Source organism: Hakea prostrata, chromosome 4 (assembly GCF_041222555.1).
Source record: "Hakea prostrata isolate BN-2017 chromosome 4, UWA_Hpros_2, whole genome shotgun sequence".
Classification (NCBI taxonomy): domain Eukaryota; kingdom Viridiplantae; phylum Streptophyta; class Magnoliopsida; order Proteales; family Proteaceae; genus Hakea; species Hakea prostrata.
The window spans coordinates 5855804-5869644 of NC_142603.1; the positions used below are offsets into that span (position 1 = coordinate 5855804).

The window sequence follows — 13841 nt, forward strand, 5'->3', positions numbered from 1 at the left end:
GAAAAAGGAAACAAAATATCACAGCTTTACTAACTTCCTAACTCCTAAAATAGAAAGTTCTGAAAATAGAAACTAACACCAAAATAGAAACTATGCTTTCTAAAAACTCCCAAACTTATGTAGCAAGACTCCTACATCAGAAATAGAAAGTACGGTAACATCACTAGCATATACTGTTCACGTGAACAGTACCGCGAATAGTAAAAACAGTTTTTTTACTGTTCACGTGAATAGTGTCGTGAACAGTAAATAGCTCAAGTGTATATACTTCAACAGATCCTAAGCTCTCAAATTGCAAGAAAGCCTTGTGCTTTGCCTCTCACCCTCTCCCAACCTTGAAGAACAATACCAAGGTACAAAGTAAGCTTGTGAAAGTCAAGCTTGAAGTGATTGAAGGCGTAGGTGGTGCATACATCTCTATTTGATCATACAACTCACATTGCATCACATTCACACAAGAGGTAAAGTGTCACACCTCTTGTAAGGTAACATCCTTCCTTTGTAATTGTTTCAATTCTAGTCTAGGTAGATTAGAATTGGTCTTTGAGTGCTCTTGCCCGTGAACAAAGATTGCTTGGGTGCTCTTGCCCGTAAGCAAAGATTGTTAAGGAGTGCTCTTGCCCTACTTGCTAAACAAAGATTATTGTAAAGGTTTGATCTCTACCCATTGTATTGAAAGAGAATCATTAGTGGAAATTTCTCTTGAGGCCAAGAGAGGAGTGGATGTAGACTTGTAAAGTCGAACCACTATAAATCTTGTGTTGTGATTGCTTGTCATTGTTTAAATTCATTTGAATTCTCAATTTATCTTGTATTTCCTCACAAACCGAAAAATTGAGACAATCCACTAGTTGCAACCTAATCACCCCCCTCTAGGTTGCACCAACATATAAGATATGATATATTTACGATGAACAAGATTGTGGGGGATGTACATTAAAAATGTCACTTAACACCTTGACCACCTCGGAAGTGCCTCGCTGCCTTACCACTTCAACTGGCTCAAACCGGGTGACATTGCCTCGTACGTTGATAGCTATGGTTCCCAATCATTATGTTTTTCTAGTGTCTGTAATAGTATAAACTTCGGACAAGTACTTTTTACGTTCTAAAATCTCAGTTGAAGCTAATTGGTGAGTATCAACTTTTTAGTGCTGGGTGCATGTCCTGTATAATTATTTGAATAATGAATCTGACTTTTTTTTTACCCCACAATTACTTTTTGCTCTTTTCCTTTCTCATCACTCAATTTCTTTCCCTTTGGAATTTCTGTGCCAGCATGCATGAATTCACCACTCTTTCTCAAGCACAGACACATGTATATGCGTTTTGGTAAACATGGGTGGAAAATGTTATTATAATAAAATACTGAAAATCCATTGTTGTGTTATCAATGTTAATGCCTTTTTGCTTTCTGTAGGCCGTTGCATCCGTCATAGATTTGACTATGGAGCCATTATATTTATAGGTATTGTTGCCCATCCAAAAAGAGTCTCATCCACTGTCTTCGGCTTGGTTTAATTTCAGACCCGATGAATTGTCATCATTGGATATCCATTTAATTATCATGTTTAACTTTCAATATATCTTACTTTGCAAGCAGATGAGCGATATAAGGATGAGAGGAATGTAGCACACATTTCGAAGTGGATTAGGAAATCCATCAAACAGTATGATGATTTTGACATGTCTATAGAAGGATTACAGTCATTTCTCCGAGATGCAAAGGTTTCATTTATTTTCTGTTTTTTGGACAAGCTTTGGTTGTTGAGTCTCTTTAACTTTAGTGTTAGTTAATCTTACTGATTTGTAGGAGAGGTATGGGCCTGGTGACACGAATGTGTTGGTTACTCCAAACATTAGAGATTCAAATGTCCTGGGTAAAAGACAGAAGTCTTTAAGCAAAGGAAGAAAAAATGATCAAAAAATGTACAAGCATGATGGTGATGAACATGGAGTAAGTTACAGCAATATAACAACTGAAAATGAATACCGACGTTCTCAGTTGTCGATGATTGAGGATGTCCCTACTCTTCCTGAAGTGAAAGTACAATGTCATGTTGAAGATGATGCATGTGCTAAACTGGTTGGTAAGGAGTTGGGTTGCTGCAAAGAATATATTGACTTAGATTCCTATTCTAAAGCTGAGTCAAGGTAAGTTGATATGTAATTGTGTATTTTTTACAGCTATATATAGTAGTGTTAGTCATCAACAACTGATGAAGTAGTCGATTTGGATTACTTGGAATGCTCATCTTTGATCAGTTTTCCTCTGCAAGCATCTACTTTTTTGTAAAGATCATTTTAGCTGATATTGATTTCATAACTTTCCAGGTGGTCAAAGGGTATACTCCTGCCATCCTATAATGATAGTCAGGAAAATGTCCTAGTCAAGGAAACACCTGATTTCGGTAAGAATGGAACCTTTGGTAGTCCTCTGGACTTTCCCAAGGATGAAAGCTCAAACATTACCATCTTTCAGGCCTCCGATGAGTTATCAGACCAATTTTCATTGCATTCAACACACCTAGGAAGTCCAAGTGGAGCAAATTCACTAGGCAAGTGCTTTTTAATGGCTACTCCTGAAAGGAATTCTACTATGAACATCCGTGATAAATGCTCAGAAAATGGATCTGTAAATTCTTATAGACAGAAATGGCAAAGGAAGACAAGTTCTGCATTCGTAGACTTAATTCAAGATAAACAATTTGATACACCTGATGCCAAGTTTCCTAGCCATGTTGAGTGTATCAGGAGTGTGGGTTCATCTACAGATGCAAGTCGCAAAACTGAAATCACTTTTGAGGTCAACCATTCGTGCAAACACAAGAAGCTGAATCTTTCGCAAATGCTCCCAGTGAACCACTATGGTTCCTTAAATGCATCTTCCAGTGTTGTCTTGGATGAGATATTATACATTTGTTGCTCTATCTGCAAAAACCCATTGGGGTTGCCCCAAAATCGTTTCCTTGTTTCATGCTGCTTAGTTTTGTCTTCAAAAGTGTATTTGTCATCCCTCATGGAAAATCGAGGTGCATCTCCACCCAGAAATGGACCAATAACTGTACCAGTTCTAGTTTCTGAAGTCTCGTCTGTTGATCAGCGGCTTCATAATAGGCTTGTCTTTGATTGTGCTGAAAAGCATGGTGTCTGGTGTGAAGAAGATGGTTGTGTTTTTGCTACTGTTTTCTGCCCCTTCTGTTCCAACGTTGACAATTGCCTTGGTGTACGGATTATGGCAACTGATTCATCAAATGCTCACTTACTTAACAAGGTAATGATTTTCTTGGCAAATTCTTGCTGTCTCTACTTTGGTGCTTACACAACTGCTTTTGTTGAGGTTTAAGCTAATGATCCATTGACTCTTTGTTGTATCTGCAGATCTTATTCTATCTTGATCGCCTGGAAATCAGGAATCCTGAAGAATCAAAAGATGAGGTGGGATTATGAGATTGTTATGCTTGATGGCACTAAGATTACTTGGTATTGCAGCATTGCTTGCACACAGAAATGCGTTTAACTATAGGGGGAAAAGAATTTGCAGCACTCTTCCTTTTTATTCTTTATTATGGTTAAATGAACTTCAATGGTTTTAAGCTAAAATTCACAGCCGTAGATAAGGTTTGGGGTTGCAAGAAAGGTTAGTCCTGAACTCTAGAGTTGCAGTGCCAAAGAAGATGAATCTGCATGTGACAGTCCGTAGAATTCAGTTACCTTTGGTTGAATTAGGTTTAAGGATTATATAGATTAACCTGTCAAGGGTCATTTGTTGGATCTTCTATGATTCCCTCCCCGCCTGACACATCAGAGTCCCAGTGAAGAGTAATACTTGGCCTGATTTTCAGTTTCCTTAACTGATTTGTACTCTCCATGGTGGACATGTCATCCACACTGGCTAATCTCGACATACTCTCTAGTCTTTTCCTATTATGGCACTGGTGTCCCTGACCTCTAGTCCTTTCATTCCTCTCTTGCGTGGGAGTGCCAGGGTTATTCATGCAGGTTCTTTCCTGACCTCGTTCCTCGCACTATATTTTGCCGACAACACAGGGTTGAGTCTCCAGGGCTCCTTGCTTTTGTTTAGCCGGTTGGACCACCGGCTCAGGACCAAGCCAAAATTGGTACAGCACCACCATTCCAATTCTCTCCAAACTTAACACCTCGTTGTCGCTGAGACCACTTTATCTCAATTATCGTAACCAGGGAATTCAAACTTCACTAGTCCAAACCCAGTTGAGGTCATATAATCCATCTCATAGTCTGATCTGAAATTCCAAGAAACCCTTTCTTGGTCCCATTTTTTAGTTGGTTCTCTTAAAGATTTTGGCTCATTAAACTATTGCTGCATCCTTGGGCCTTTCTTTTAAGTGTTCTGTGTCTTTTTTGAGTAATATGGCAGTTTGTAAGGGGCTACTATTCAGTACATGGACTTGATTAGTGATTTTGAAGGGAGGGAAAAGCATAGCTTTATGCTTTGCTCCATGAGAGTGGTGAGATGCCATTAGTTTGAGTCAGAAACAAGATGTAAAACTATATTTTTCTTTCCCCCTTTTTTATTTATTTATTTATTTTATTGTTATGAAGTTTCTTGTAAATCTGAGGAATGATTAAAGTATTTACTGTTGCTTGGTCAAAGAGAAAAAAAAAAGTTTGGCTGTTCATCATAACTCGCCACTTTCCAGGTTTTGGAGTCAACTTCAAATGAACAAGTTTCCTCTGTACTACCACAGAAGACGACTAACATAGCTAAGGTCGGTATCTTTTGGTGCATTGTTCCTTTTGGGGAGTTTCCTTTGCCCTGGTGACAGTTTGCTCTACTGTTTTGTTCAATTTTGCAGCTGAGACTACCAAGAAGAGATCTGCCTTTGAAGTCAGAGGATCATATTGGAGCTTAAAGAAACTCGTGTCTGGATTGGAGGCTGTCTTATCAAACTTGGTGATCCTTCCCCATCAATACTTGCTATGCTCAGGGTTGATTGTGGGTAGAAATAATGCTACACCACTTCATATTTCCAGAGTGGGAAGGTTCTTCCCATATTCAAAGCTCACTTTGTGCTTTTGAGTGGCCATTTCTTCCACAACTAACGATGCACAAGATTCCGGGGCTGCATTTAGGCCCCTACTCTAGTATGTTTAGGGAGGGGGGGGGGGGTGGAGAATTTGCAACATCACTGATTACTCTCAATGCTTAAGAGCTGGTATATTGGAGATCTGGAGAAGGGTTTTCCCGGTGATATTTTGTATTTAAACCTCAGCTGTATATATCTAGATTGAACAAGTCCTTATAGGTTTTATGTTAGAGAGCATGTGCATTTTTCTTCATTTTCTTGGCACATTTCTTTCTCTCTTTTTTTCCTTCCTTTTTTTTTTTTTTTTCTTCCCTTCCCTCCGAATAGTTTGTGCAAACTGAGAGCCCTGTTATCAAAGGGAAATGACTAACATATTTATAGTATACATATTGCTGCTAATACCACATTGGAAACAGGTGCAAACTATAATAAATGGTACCAAACAGTACTATATTTGCATTATCAGTAACTTGTGCTTTTTGGCCGGTTGATAGAGACGGAATTTTTTTCCACGTGCAAAGGTAAATTTGTTGATTAATTACTAGACTAAGTGAAGCATTCTTTCATATGGTATTCTTTTATGTAACCCTGTTTATGTTTTCATTTTCAGGGGTTGGGGAAAGAAATGAAGATTTTGAATACAAGATGTTGGTATGTTGCTCTTGCCTCTAGTTCTTAGGGTTTTCAACGTGAATATGGTAGGTCATGTGATAAGATCTCAAAATATCTACAGCGGAGGATTTTTATTTTTTTAAAGTTCTTTACACGAGCTTCCATTTTCATCAAAAACACTTTGCACAACTCCCAAAATCAAAATCTTATAAAAACCCCCTCCATATTTCACACCATCAGTTTTTTTAACCATAAATATGATTTTTTTTACCCACATTTATTAATTTTATATATAAATCTTTGATAATATTTTTAATATTCATTTTAAATTCTTGAATAATATTTTTAATATTACCATAATACCTTTGATAAGATGACCAAACTCTTCTTAAAAAAAATGAATAAGTTTTCCTCCAATTAAAAAAAAAATTTCTTGCATGATTAGCTTATCACTTATGGCAAATATATCATATTTATGAATTAATTTGATTTTAAACAATTCACAATGTACTTTCACTAGGCTGTGTTTGTTTGTTAGAATAAAGGTGGGGTGGAAAAATTCTTGAAAAGAGTGCAGATTTTTTACTTTTCCTTTAAATCCCAAAATGATAGATTGTTTGGTTGTTTTATTGATTTGGGTGAGAAAGTGAGAGAACTTGTTTGCTGATGTGGCAGCTCAACTTTTCCACCCCAAGCCATTTTAAAATCCCACATATTTGATGGGATTTTGTGGGAAAAGTTGGGAAAAGTAAAAAGTGAGACCCACCACTATTCACTTTTCCATAAAACTTTCCTTTTCTTTTCCCTCAACCCACTACACATGGGACCTACATATTTTTTTTCCCACCCCACCTTTGCAAACAAACGCAGCCGTAAAGGTGTGATATGATGGTGGTTTTGTAAAATTTTGATTTTAGAGAGGGTTGCACCATGTTTTCAATAATAACGGAGCGCTCATACAAGAAATTTTTTTTTTAATTATAACTTCTTCCCTATGATTTTTATTTTTTCCCCAACTCGTTTTTCATGTATTAGTAGGGGTTTCATTCAAGTGTTACCTTGAGATTTCCGTTGTGTCAGGCTATCATGCAAAATGCCCCGAGGTTCTAATTTCTATTTTCAGAGTATGAACGAATACATACAACATGCTATTGAATGAAAAACTGATTCTAATATTGGTCAATAATATCACGAAAATCTCAGTTCAGAACGGAGAAAAAAGGCCACCAATCAACCCGTCTCACCAGAGAATTTGAATTCAATTCCAATTTCGATCAAGAAAAATGGACAACACTAGAACACAATGAGAAAAGAGAAATACACCTTACTTACATTAAAGGGTGAGCCAATTTACATCAAATCAATACTACAAACTCAGGCTCCCAATCATTTCCTATCACCTCCCTTACAGCCTGACGGTTTTCAGTTTCCTACCTCACCACTCCCAGAATCCATAACCATCACATCAGGCAGACCCAACCAAGCCTCACCAAAGAAATCAAAGCACAACAACCAAAAGCTAATTAATATGCTCCAGAAAATGGGCAAGTATGTATATATCCTTTCCATATCCAAAAATAAAGAAACTTCAGATCCAAGATACCCAGTCATCTAGAAAGTCCTGCTTAAACTAGCTACCTGTGTTTATATTTAAACTTTTACTATGTTGTGTGATCCATATATTTGAATACATAAATGCTACTCTCTAACTGTTAACTAGTCTATCAATCTCAAGATGCCATCAGCAGCTAGGATTCCAGAGAGCATAAACATGTGGAGCACATTAGCCAATCATGTCGTAGCCTTCTCCTTGCCGGTAAGAATTTGAAACACCAGGCATTTCCATTTTTCCCATCAGGTGGTCAATTCCTGCATTCGGAGAGATTTACAGTGATAAGAAAAAGGGTATGGCAGGTTTGAAAATCATAGGACATGTAACAAGGATGAACAAATGTTGTCATCTAAAATATAACCCATATATTTCCATTACATATTGTTGTGAACTGGGTAAAACTGAAACTGTTCTTGAAGGGGTCTACCTGGGAGAGGTAAAACAACAGGTAATTACGATTGGATAACCTTATGCGACCCTAAATTGATTTTGTTATCATCCATGGTGCATTATTTTTGCCAGGGAATAGTTTTTAACCATATTCCTACACACCTTTAAATAGTTACAGCTTAAAGTTATCTTTGCAGTGCCCAATATACCTGACAGAAGTAAAGAATAGAGGTTAAAGGTATGCTTACTTGGATTTGATAGGACACTATCATAGAAAGATAAGTGGCCCAAACTCCCTTGAGATTTTGAGCTACCATCCGATGGAAACATGGACTCATCCTTGTTTGGCTGTGAATCAAAGGCATGAAGATCAGAGCTTATCTCTGAACTTCGGAAAAATTGATCCTCCATCCAAGGATTTGGGTTCTCATGCGAATCAACATCCTCAGGTTTTGCTTTCTTTTCCTTTGGAGACTCAACCTCTGTCTCTACTTCCGATTCTGGATTATTTGACCCTGGAACCAGTTGCTTTCTTTTTGATCGAGCTCGCCTGTTCTGGAACCAGTTATAAACATTTGTTTCAGAAATTTGGCCATGTTGTGTTAGCTCAGAAGTTATCTCTTTAATTTTCTGCTTGCTTGGGGTCCCATTGCCTTGATCAAAGATATGCTCAAGAATTTGAAGCTGCATTGGTGTCGGAGTCCACCGCTGCCTGGCAGTGATCTTGTGGCCGGAAGATGACAATAAGGGATCACAGTATAGATTTCCAAGCCTCATTCCTGTAAAAACAATGGTATTATTTTCTGTTTGAAGGAAAATTGAGGTATCACTAAATATTTCAAGACAACATTCCATCATATATAAATAGTTCCAGTAAAACATCACCCCTATGTGGATCAGCATACTCTGTATTTTTGCCATGCGAAAGGGTGGATCTAGAAGTTCAGACCATTGGTCATTTAGCAAAAGATGCAGAATGGTCAACATGTCAAATTTCAACAGATACAATGTTATCCATTCTTATGTAGGACTACCCTCTAATGTATGTCCATGCACCCAACTGTACTTTCTTGGAAGTTCTTGATTTTTTCATATCATGAGTTGCCACTTGAGAAATAGGGATCAGGCTGAAACATGAGGATGAAGTGAGGACTTTGGAATCCAATACACACAATTCCAGACTGAACTGTGGCAGTTATTGAAGAGCAAGCCATTCCTTCAGGTAAACAATATATACACATGCACACCATTATCATTTTCTCCGCTTTTACACTTCTCTACCAGTTCAATTTTTCAGATGATTGAAGCATCAATAGAGATCTCCGAAGAAGAGACTGCTTTAGCTTTTTGGCCCTCACACAAGGAAAATTTTGGGATATACAACTCAATAGAAATTCTAACGTAATACTAAATGAAACCATTCCTTTTCTTTTTCTATCTAATAATATCAAGGGAGGAACAAGAATAAAATTGCTGGTTGTAACAGCATATCAAATCCATGAACATAAGTTCTCTAACAAATTTGGTAGACATAGTGTCATTAAAAAATGAAGCAAATCAATTGCAACTATTAGGACACTTGATAAACTCTATTGTCCAAGAGAAAGAAATGAGCAAGCGTGAATAATCAGGATATAAGGCAGAGGGAGAGGAGGAACTACAAAGGTTTTCTTCTTTATGGAGGGGTGTCAGGGAAGCCAAGCATAACAGCAGGTTTCAGTACAGATACATTATAGTTAACATAAGATTAAAAAAATGGCTGCACAAGCATGCCAAAAGTAGCATTAGACTATAAATACTAAATCTCAGGTCAAAATGCTTGGTTATAGACTAACTCATAAAGGCATGAAAAGAAGATCAGACTGCAGGAAACAAGGATCAATAAATTATGCCTTTCTCCATGCAGACTAACAAACTTCCTCCCAATCATCTCACTAGTAAACTGGGGGGGGGGGGGGGGAACTTGTCATATGACCTCTTCATAAGGCAAAAGACACTCAGAGGTAGGCAAATGGATCTTGAGTGTGCATGTTAAAAGTTAGTTCTTTGTCATGAAAGAAACTACTCCCTTGTTTCCAATCAAATCTTGATAATGCTCTCATGTCTTCCAATTTGTCACGTAAACATTTTGATCCCTTCTGCCAGGTAAAATCTGACTTACAGTCTTATGTAGAGTCCGGATCGTTACACCTTGCAAAGTGGTTTCAGCCCTAATTATGAATCCAGCTGATTATGGCCTATAAGGTTAGTCTCTTTGTACATTTATCTAAAGCAGACATGCATAGATTTTTGAATAACTTGGGTTAACCTGGAAGACAATACAGAGATACAGAGATCTCTCCTTGAGGATCCCCAGAAAATTTCCACAAAGATTGATCACAGTATTGATATAGCACATTGTTCTTCTTCAATGACAAACATACAACTTTTGTAGACATGTAGTATTATCCCAAATGTATGCAAGTAAAAAACATACACAAAAGCATTGGGAAAAACACAGGTTACCCACTACAGTGCAGTATTTCCTGGAGAGAGCAATATTGCTCAACTTATTTGCAACTTTCCACAACTATGAATCAAATTCATGCCAAGCCTAGATCGATGCTGATCTCTCGGTAGAAAAAATAACTGAAATAGAAGATTAAGATCTTAACAGCAAAGATAAATGAATGACCAGATTTTATTTCAAAATCCAAAACTCTGTCACCAGAGGCAAACGATTTAAATAATAGGTCACTACATCATTTTAAATAGTTCCAAGCTAAATCAAACACATAGTTTGGAATTAATGAAAGAATAACAATCAGATAGCAAGATATGAACCAAAAACCATTCGCGCCAAGCTCCTAGTTTCTTCACAGAAGACCCAATTCGATCAAACCTCACTCTATTCAGATCCCAAAACAATGAGATAAACCACTGGAGGAAAATAATTATTCCTCTGAAATATGTGCAACATTATTGAGTAAGTTACAAGAACACAACAAATTTCTCCCCCATAAACAGGAGAAACTAAAAACCAAAAAGCCAAAAGGTGACAGAAAAATTCAGAATTAGACATGTAAAATAGAAATCAATAAAACTACGTAGCAAAAGGAGAAAAAGAAGAAATTTCACCAAGACCCATTAAAAGAATGACAACAGAAACAGACCATGACTCGGTCAATAAAAGCAAACTTAAGATTAAAATAGCTTACGCATCAAAACCTTCACCATTACTAAAACTTAACACATAAACAGAGAGAGCAAGAGGAAACCTGCAAGATCTTGTTGGGCAGTAATGGCTTTGTGCATCTCAACGAGTTGCTCGCAAATGGAAGCATAAACAGAAATTTGGCGTCGAAGAAGTTCCATCTGCTCATCTGTCATAACCTTCACATACAGGGAACCACCATTTTCTACTTCCTGTTGTTGTTGGTGTCGTTGGTGTTGCAGGTGCTGTTGTTCTTGTTTCTCCCACTCCATAATCCTCACCTCTCCTCTTTCTCCACCATTTCCAACCGTTTCCATCATCACTTCAATTCAATTCAATTCAATGCCTTCATCTCTCTCTCTCTCTCTCTCTCTCTCTCTCTCAGTCTTGGTATCAGAAAGTACAAAAAGCAGAAGAAAAGGGAAGGTAAGGAAAGATGAAAACATGCACAAAGCAAAAAAGAGGAGAGAACTGCAGAAACGTGTCACCGTGCTCACACTGGCGTAGGTTAGCTTTTATTGTGGTTCACGATTTATCGCCAACCGAGATAATGAGATACACTTGGAAATTGGGGAGATCTTTGTTAACTATAAACCGCATTCCACAAGAAGTAATTTTTGAGGAAGTAGCAGAGATATCGGGGATTTGCGATATAATAGACAATTAATCGTGAGTGGTGTGGACTAATAAGGTAAGAAGTGACGAGAACGGAACGGTAGAGACTTTGGTCAGACAAGACACTCACAACGCGCTTTCTTTCACTTTCCTTTCCTCACTCCTCTCTGGATTTTGAACGGGATTTTGAAAAGAATATTTTATTTTTATTTTATTTTTCCGGTAATGATTTTGAAAAGATCATTTCCTCTCACTCTTGTCCAAATTACTTATATTATAATCTAGGTTTAGAATGGGCCCACCGGAAGGCTCAGTTTGTAGGTCCAATCCTTTCCTTTGCTTAGAGATTTTTGCTCCGGAGCTTCAGTTTTGCCACTTGAATAGCCTTTCTTTCTACCCAAAAAAATCAAAAAAATGGGCTAATTTGAAATTGCTTGGATGTTGTGCATTTGTATTGCTAAAAATCAAAATTTCATTCGAACCCAAGATCACTCTCAAGTGATTTGGTAAATCTCATGGCCCAGGTTCGAATCTCCTCTGCTTCTCTGTTTCTTGCATTGGACAATTGTGTGCTATTTGGCCTGAGCATGAGTGCTATCGACTTCAGTGGACTATACTAGGCCTCCAGTGGGACTCCGCTAAGGAATTACAGTTACATAGATCCTGAATCAAGAAAGTGCAAATAGACCATGAGATCAATGACACAATAAACTCGGCCTTTCGGGTTAGTTCATCAATTTAAGAATATAAGAGACATTACATGACATAAAATGAGCTTTGATCACCTTTTTGTCAAGAAGAACAATGTACTCCTTGATCCTTTTCATTCACATACCTACTCTTGACAACTGACAAAATAGATCAGAGATAAGACCATCAGGTGTATATCGTTATCACCTGACAGAGACGTAATCTAGACTTAAATGTCCTGCAGTTGGTAAGGATAAAAATTTATAAAATTAGAAGAACTATCCTGTTGAACAAAATAATAAATGAATATATAGGAACCCATGTACAAAAACTTTGTATAGTAACTCACAATGAATCCATATAGTTGGTAAAAAAATCATATCCATGCTATTTTGCACTTCTCAAAAACTAAAATGTCTTTCATGTTATAAAATAAAGAGAAAATATATTAGATACAAAGAAGAAAGATAAGATGAGTTCAATCAGAACTAATTCATTCAGTTGAGTGCATTACATATTTATAGTAGAAAGAGCATCTACTCTGATATAGAAATACAATATATGATTCTTGCACACAATAAGATATTCTTGCTATGGAAATATAGATTGCCGCAAGATAGAAGGTGATAGATGGAATATTGATGCCAATATTGTATAATGAGATGGTTGTGATCTTCACCAATATTGCATCCTGAGGTATTGGTCTTCAATTGGAAGTACAATCTCTTTGGGGTAATGGACATCCATAATAAATATTATTTATAACACTCCCCTTGGATGTTCATCAATAGATAATGTACCTCGTTAAAACCTTACTAAGAAAAACCCCGTGGGAAAAATCTTAGTGAAGGAAAAGAGTATACATATCTAAATAATACGTATTGGTAGTCGCCTCATTAAAACCTTACCGGAAAACCCGGGGGACAAAACCTTGGTTAAGGGAAAGAGTGCGACGTATTTTACTCCCCCGATGATAACATCATTGAGTATCTTTGAATACGTACATTCCATTATCATATACCAACTTCTCAACATTTAAAGTAGGCACGCCTCAATAATATACCTGTCAGTTATCACTTGAGCGAATTCAATGAACATATATTTCACCATTTCATTGAAGATCAAGAGTGAAGAAGAATTTCGGTGAAATATGCTTCGTTCTATATTCTTTGATGTATCATCCCTTCAATTGAGCTTTGCATGCAGCATAATCTTCATATAATATTGTTGAAATTCCTTCTTCTACTAGAAGACTGCATACTTCATGAATGTGTTGTATCATTGATCTTAACCAAATATAAAATAGCTAACATTCACTTGAAAATAAATAGCATGTTTGAGATCTAGTTTTATGTAGATCGGATAAATATCCCGCATCTGCAAAACTAGTAAGTTGATATCCACATTCATAAAATAATATTATGTCAATAATTTCTCAAATATACTAAAATATATGTTTTATAACATTTCAGTGTCTTCGTATTGGAGAATAAATAAATCTTGTTAATACACTTATAGAAAATGCTACATCCGATTGTGTATTATCAGTAAGATACATTAATGCCCCAATAGCACTAAGATATGGTATTTCAAGACCAAGAAATTCTCCACTGTTTTCTTGGGGTCGAAATGAATCTTTCTTTATATTAAGCGATCTCAC

General features: G+C 36.9%; 2 protein-coding genes across 2 annotated transcripts in view; one reads left to right on the plus strand and one right to left on the minus strand.

Moving 5' to 3' along the window:
• The window catches only part of LOC149017358 (RAD3-like DNA-binding helicase protein), a 30416-nt gene extending 25094 nt beyond the window's left edge, over positions 1-5322 (plus strand). The window contains exons 22-28 of the mRNA XM_089151694.1: positions 1421-1468; positions 1604-1728; positions 1814-2154; positions 2335-3274; positions 3382-3438; positions 4683-4751; positions 4839-5322. Coding sequence (XP_089007820.1) covers positions 1421-1468; positions 1604-1728; positions 1814-2154; positions 2335-3274; positions 3382-3438; positions 4683-4751; positions 4839-4895 — 1637 coding nt within the window. The 3' untranslated portion in view covers positions 4896-5322. The remainder of the gene's footprint in view (positions 1-1420; positions 1469-1603; positions 1729-1813; positions 2155-2334; positions 3275-3381; positions 3439-4682; positions 4752-4838) is intronic.
• Positions 5323-6698: 1376 nt separating this feature from the next.
• On the minus strand, positions 6699-11567 carry LOC149017359 (WUSCHEL-related homeobox 8-like). Its single transcript, XM_089151695.1, has 3 exons — positions 10941-11567; positions 7932-8462; positions 6699-7550 (listed from the first exon to the last, which is right to left on the minus strand). Exons 1-3 carry the CDS (start codon positions 11194-11196, stop codon positions 7465-7467), a joined length of 873 nt encoding a protein of 290 aa, XP_089007821.1. The 5' UTR covers positions 11197-11567; the 3' UTR covers positions 6699-7464.
• Between the last annotated feature and the right edge of the window lie 2274 nt (positions 11568-13841).